We start from the raw sequence: 7,480 nt of genomic DNA on the forward strand, positions 1-7,480 counted from the left end.
CCTGTGCAATCGCCATGAAATCTTGGCATGATTTGTACATCTGAAGTAGTGATAAGCTGGTAGAATTACTCGTTTGCCTACTTTAACTAAGAAACGTTGGTCGGGATGAGTGTTACTTGAGCAACATTACGTCTACTATGTCAACAATGAACGAACAACACTCCTTTTTGACTCCTTGTCTTTTGATGCTTCGCAATCTGCGCACATGTACTTGTTCGCACTAAAAATTTCGCCTACGCAGTACTGCGCATATAGGTAGCCGCCTCAATGCAAAGCCGACTGAAAAACACTAAATGTCGTGCACCACACGCTACCGTATTGAGATAGAATCTTTGTACGGCATTCGCTCATATCTCTCGAAAAAGAAGCAACCTAACTCCTTACACGAAACGTGTAGCGCATATTTTTGGTGGCCGAACCCTGCAAGCATCCTGAACAGCAGAACTGATGGATGAACCTCTATACTAGGTATCAAATTGGAAAGCTTATCGGGTTTTTCGAATTTTAGTACTTTCCTGGTCTTAGAAATTGCTATGAAGTTTCAATAATGAATAGACAATCTTTTTTTCGCTCCGCACAATCATTAATGCTAGTCCTACCACACGAACGGGATGTGTTACTGTATCTGACGCAACAGTGTCGAAATTGCAATATGCACTTTCGCCTCTTCACCCGAAACTGTATATCTTCTATAACCATGTATACCCGCGAAAGCTAAAAACCAGTTAGAAGCGATAAGAAAGGAGCCCCAAAAAATGGCCTGTAGAACGTACGGACGTGGGAATCTCGCGCAGCCCTGCGACGCTCTCGTCACGTCAAACATCCGCAAATCTATATGCTCTTATCACGATGTTTCGGTAGACCTTTGTTTTGTTCATTTATAGCCAGTTCTAGGTCATATCTTAATCCGCTGTGGTCTTACTATCCACCAATGTTTTTATTTCGAAGCCAAGCCTGATCACTTTAACAAAACCTAAAATCTGGCGCCTTGCGCGATCTCTCTCCGTATCATGTAGTTGAAAATAGTTACAGCGGAAGCGATTCACAAAGCTGTTTCATCTGTCACGACTAGCTGTAAATCTATACTTACAAAGACAACCCCTGGACCATGGGTTCGTTCAAGCTCCGCTCTATCTAACGACGCCTTAATTATCCCTGCTGCCTCAAAAGCCCAATCTATTTCATCGAAACCACAAAGCGTTTGCGTGAATCTCGTCGTCCGTGGTCGATTTTTTGCGCGGAATAAGCCAGAGTGAGATTCCTTTGTATTTCTGATTCTTTGCGCTGAATTTGCAGTTGCATCGTACGTCATCTTCATGTACAACATATACTTAACCGGGTCTTGTCTAAAATAGCAGGCGTACCTGTTTTGGTACCTTGCGTTCTCATGTTTCCAAAAGATCTTTAAGCATGTCTGTGATTTTATGCATGCCCATACCGCTACACCACTGATCCAGGAACAACATGAATTTTTGTTGTTGTATGCGCCGCCCAGCCACAATCTCTGGCTTCTGAGGAGTTTGACCCGGCTAAGCTGATTTTTCTCCTCTCATGTGCTCCCTAGTACGCTGGATAGGATTTCGAAGTTTGTGCCTATGGTGGGAGCCGGGTCCTAGGGACAGAGATTCATGGGTATAAACCGGAGGAAGCAATGACACAGCTGAACGGTAAAAACGATAAGATGGGCAACCTGCGGCTCAATTTAAAACAAAAAGTAAGGGAGTAAGTCGGGTGCAGAAGCTACTGTACCCGAATTAAAATTTCAGCCAATGTACCCGACAAAATGATCATTTGCTGTAAGAGGGCGTAATTACAACTGTCCCTCAAACACAACACGCACGCTTGTGCGACGAAAAAGCAATTCCGAATGGAGGAAGAAGAACAGTCTCGACTTGGAGGGAAGAATAACGACTTAAGGGCTTAAAAAAAGACATTGCAAAAGATCTAAAATGAGTTAATGGTTTCTATAGCTACGTGCAGAACACCACGAGGACAACACCCCGACGGCTTTAAGAGGTCTCAATATAAAACCTTGGGTTTTAAGAACATATTGTTCACAATCAAAGAGGTACTGAGGTTCAACCTCAGCTAGCACTTATACAAGATCTTGGATGGACTGAGTTTAAACTTTGAGAAGCTTGAACTTCAACTAATGTGGAAAACATTCAGTAGAAGTGACTGGGTTACACCACCCACTTCAAGAAGCAGAGGCATGCCGGTCTCGTCACCAGTACAAACTTCCAAGTAGGATCCAGCATTTCGTACCACACAGAAAATATGTGACTTGACATTAGCTGTCACATATGCATGTGGACACCATACTGTAATCTGTTTTGCTATAAATTCCACAATGCATGCTACTGGTACTTAAATAGTACATTAATGTAATGGATAGGTGTAGCCCATTACAGAAACGCGCTAAAGGTACTGAACTTCAGAGTAGGAAAGTCTTGAGAGCAAATTTGACTGGCGTCGATAACATTGGGTGCCACGTTTAATTCCGTTTGTCACGAACTCACATCTGCTACGAGTAGAAGTGCTTTTTTCGAGGGAATGAAGCTGCGGTAACTTGGGACAAAATTTGGGATCGTTCAAGTTAATGTGAAACAATATATTTCTGATCGATTTGAGCAAAACTTGATGGGCGGAAGCGGTGGTCTCTTGATGAAATAGTCATACATCATGACCAACAGAGTGTATCGTTGCTTAGACCGAAACTGGCGCCTGCATGTCATAATCCCCAGAGAATGCTGCTAATTGGGCGTTTAGTTACCTAAAGATGAACTGGAATCGTTTTTCGCTAAAGCCGGTGGAGTGATTGGGGTGACGGTTTCCAATTTTCATAAATAATATCATAAAAGGTGTTGATTTCAGTATAAGGTGGCATTCGACAAGACGAAAGAGCTTCATGCGCTTGGCTTTATCGAGACCGGATTGGTCATTGAATGTTGTCTGTGATTCTTCAGCCTTTTACATAGTCTCCACTTTATGCCAACCTAATGCGAATGGGCATGAACGCGTGGTCGCATTTGACATAAATTTAATACACTGCGTATTCTCAAAGGTGGCGGCATCAAAAATGCGCCGTCCGGGAATCGAATCTGGCATCTCGTTGGTAGCGAAATATTTATCTTTAAACCGACGGCGCTTGTACTAAAGAGCAAACTATCTTATGCTACAAAATCTTGCACTGTTTAGAAATAAAGCTGACGTTAAATCTAACACCACATATTCCACCTCCGAGAACTTCATGCTATTTTATAACGTGAACATCCGTCTTAAGGTCAGCAATTCAGTTTTTGTTCTGTAGCAAGCTTCTCACACTAATTGTTTAGATGTGATTACGATGTAGTGCTTTAAGACACAAATATAAAGCATTGCGCATTTTCAAAGGTAATGCGCCGTCCAGGAACTGAACACGAGGCAACTCGTTAGGATTCGCGCTTTCTCCCGGAACTGGTTGATAATGTTCTAACAATGACGGCACGGAGCCGCTTGCAATGCGGTATGATCTTGTAATGTTCAGTGTACACCAGCATGGCTCTAGACCATTTATGTTCTATACCGATAATGCATCGTGGCGCAGAGCACCGTCGTCGTCACACATTTACAGATAATGCCAGACCTCTATTTCTCTTGCAAAGTTTCCCTTATAGGTAAGGTGTAAGCCTGACCAGCTTAACAAGGCGTTGGAAGTGCTTTCGCGTCACCTTGACTATAAGCTGTCTCATATCACAGTAATGACACCGCGCATTGACGAGGCGATACATACAGCGTATGAGTAGGATGTGACATGGGTTGAGCTGTTTAAAGCTTTGGAAGCAAGGAGGTTAAGAGCTCAATTGTCAACTTTTTATGTGAATGACTGCTATTTTGCATTTTTTTCCTTGTCCCAAGGCTTGCTGTATCACATTTCTACCTACCCGTTAGGCGGCATCTCATGACGAGGACGTCAAATCCAAATACTGTACTAACCTGTTGGGTACCCTCCTTGAAAAAAAAACAAACGTTTGAATCAGAAAGCGCTAAGAACTGCTTGTCCAATATGTACAAGTAGGTAAGGGGTTGTAGTGCACGAGAAAACATGTCGACGATTGCACCCTTGCCAGATGCGTCGGCACCTTTGGTCAGCCCGCCGTTTTCAAAAGAGTGTTGGCGTCTCATAGGCTTAAAGTTTTTATGCTGGTCCTTCAATGGACACACTCGGAAATACAGTTATTCAGGAGAATGTGCAAGATGACTTATCCTGCTGCTGTCTGCAACACCGTAACCGGCGGGGTTATAGTCAAGCTATTTCTCGGCAAATGTTTTCGGCAACATGGTTTACCGGTGGCCATTGTGTATAAATCCGTGTTCTGCAGCAAAGTGTTGGCAAAATTTGTCAACGGTGTTTAGCACTAGATTGGATGTGTCTAGTGCAGCGGGTCTGCCGTAGCTCTTTGCTTAGAGTAAGCTAAGCTTAGGTCATCGACCTCTCATTATTTCAATGAGCCAGTACGAGTGTAGCGGATCGCAATCTGCCACCTTGAAGTACTTTTAACCTTCCCAAGGCAAACGAACACTTCTGCTCAGAATTGAAACTGTATTTAATTAATTAAGTTGCGGCAGAGGGTTCAATATCTAAAACCCTAGATTCTCTAAATAAGTTCAGTAATACCTCATTGAAATAGCAAAATCTAATTAATATATTATTATGCCTTACTACTGGCAATCCTGTCACGTTGTGGCTTCTTGTTACGATGTAGTGACGCCACTGTGTGACTACAGTTACTGTGTAATACACACCTATGTCGGGTCGCACGAGATTGTGCGACCTGTCCTTATTTATAAGTGCACATGTAACCCTGTTACACTCTCCATCTTAAAATTGTGAAAGTTCCCAATTTACATATAATGGTCGCCTCATACGAGGCTCGCGTGACTGAGACACCTTAACGTTCTTTAAAAAATAACTTGCAACGCTCTCCGCTGACTGTGTCTACGACACACAAAACACCCAGAGCAAGGGCGCCTGCGGGCAAGGCCCTTCTTCTCCTTCTTCTGCACAGGGTGCACCTCCCGATAGTACGACCGCGGCTTCACGGGAAGCACATCCCAGGCCCTCGACGACCGAGAGCAACACACCGCACCCACCCCGGGCGGCGGATTTCCTCGATGAGGAGTTGGAGGAAGTCGACTACGAGTCGGACAATTTCTTTACCTGCATTGAATGACGAGGAAGGTGAAGCACACCAACGGCGCGACGGGAGTCCAGCTCAAACCTCGCAGAAACCATGTCCGTTCCCCGACCTCTCGGCTTCCGGGGAAAGTGGTATTATTACCAGTCGCCTCAACGAGGCACATGAGCACAATTGGAGGCTGCTCACAGGGCGGTTCTTCTGCGCTCGTATCCACGTTCGATCCTAGAACCTCGTGTGGAATACGGCCTCCGCTCGGTGAATCCCGCTACTGAAGCGAAAGACGTGATCACTCGATCGTTAGGCGTCTACGTAGTCGGACCCCCAGCCACTGCACAAGCTACACTTGATCAGCGGAAAGCTCTGCGACCTACCGAAAACTTCTTCGCTGTCTACCTTACAGCGAAGCCACAAGGAAGAAGAAGTGCGCGTTAAGCGCCATCTCTAATTTGAATTTGCAAAACTCAAGGCGCAAAGCCGACTTCCTGCGTATCGTCGCCCTGCGAAATATGGAACAATTTATAACGCTCCCGCGAGCTCTGTGCTTTCTCACATTGGTGAGCCATTGACCACAGCAGTTCAGGGCCATAGCTTGAACTCAGCTAATGGCCCTTCGGCTTCCCGGGCTACTGCCGAGAAGCGCAGTGCTCACGACGACGCGAAGTGTCATGAGCCTTCTGATCATAAGCGTCTTATACGTCTGGGCATTCTTGCCGAAGAAGCGCTTTAAACTCCCACGAGCTCTCGGAGTCTGGGTATCACCGCCACTTCACAAAATATTGGGTTAAAACGCGTCGACGACGTCGACCAACAAGGCGTTCCACATGGTAATGGACGCCATCAATCTCATTGAGAAGAGTCGGCGGTGGACGATGACGACTTGGCCGATCATCTCGTGAAACTCTTTAAGCGTTGGAGGACAAAGTCCATCTTCATCGGCACTTTGCCGATCCTCGAGAGTTTGGAGCACTTTGTGCATCGACTGTCTCGCGTTAAGGATTATCGTGCTCTGTCGGAGCGGCTCCTAGACGTCGAGCAGGCGAATACGTCACTTCGTGCGATGGTTGAACGCCTTGTGCGTTTAAAAACGGAATTTGTTGCACGCCGTATTTGCTGGCTCGAATTATGGGTGGCCGAGCACCTTTGGGCACCGCCCCGGCGCCAAAGCTTCCGCGTTCACTTGCGTCGGATCCCGGATCGGCTTAAGCAAGCCCGCATAAAACTCCGAGTGGGTTCGCATCCTTCTCGGAAGGTTCAGCGTATACGCAAAGCCTCGCTTTGTCACGACCCTAGATAGCCCAATAAACCGTGGACTAAGCTTCGTCTTAAAAACAGCAGAAACTGCATTTGTAGGAAATGTTTTAGCACTTACTAAACCAGGTCTCGAAACTCAATGTTTTCAACATTTCTAGTTCCTTTTCTGTCTGCATATCTTGGCTAGCCATCGCATCGCGAACATGTCACAAGACACTCAGTATGGGAGACAGGAAGCCTCCGACATCATTTCACACGGTGAGGGGGCAGACATCAGCTAGCCGTTCGGCAAATCCTCCCCCCACCAGGCCTTGATCCATGGGATGGCAGTGCCAGAGAGACGCGAGGGTTAATTAACCCGTTCACGTAGAACGGCGTGTATCCGGTAAATGAATGCACTGCATTGTTCAGAGCAAACGCTACGAGTGGCAACATAGCGCTCCAGCGCTTCGGCGTCTCAGCGCAGACTCTGCGAAGAGCGTCATCAACGACGCGATTCACGCGGTCAGTTTGACCATCGGTCTGCGGATGGTCTGCTGTTAACATAGTCAACTTGGGACCCAGCACCCTGAAAACTGTAGACCAAAACTTCCCAGTGGAGCGCCGGTCACTCCGGGAGTTCATGTTGTCGAAAGAAACGATCGACAAACAGCGTCGCTGTACTCACACCGTCGATGGTGTCCGGCGCTACTGCAAGATGAGCCATCTTGCTCAAACGGTCCACAAAGACAACCACACCCATGTTGCCCGCCGAGTCCTTCAACAGGCAAACACATAGTCCATACCCATGGACGCCAACACCCGAAGGGTCTCGGTAAGCTGGCCAGCGGCGGTACCGCATTCGTAAAGAGTTTTACACTCTGACACGTCTCACACGTGCGTACATATGCGCTCGTCCATTTGTACAGCTTGGGCCACCAGTAGTGGCAACTCACAGAGCTGTACGTCTCCTCACGACCGAGATGACTACCCACTGAGTGGAGTGTCGTGGGCCTCATAGAGGATGCGGTAATTCAAATCCTTATCGTGAGGAGCCACAATTCGTGGCG

At 46.6% G+C, this 7,480-nt stretch overlaps 1 protein-coding gene across 1 annotated transcript; it reads right to left on the reverse strand.

Annotated features, from left to right (window-relative positions):
- Nucleotides 1-2,970: 2,970 nt before the first annotated feature.
- Nucleotides 2,971-3,252, reverse strand: PHALS_12719 (uncharacterized protein; the record flags this gene model as incomplete). Its single annotated transcript, XM_024728323.1, has 2 exons — nt 2,971-3,153; nt 3,226-3,252. The coding sequence occupies 2 exons, from the start codon at nt 3,250-3,252 to the stop codon at nt 2,971-2,973; spliced, it is 210 nt and encodes a 69-aa protein (XP_024578812.1).
- Nucleotides 3,253-7,480: the final 4,228 nt, after the last annotated feature.

The sequence above is a fragment of the Plasmopara halstedii genome, assembly GCF_900000015.1.
Source record: "Plasmopara halstedii genome assembly, contig: Scaffold_650, whole genome shotgun sequence".
Lineage (NCBI taxonomy): Eukaryota > Oomycota > Peronosporomycetes > Peronosporales > Peronosporaceae > Plasmopara > Plasmopara halstedii.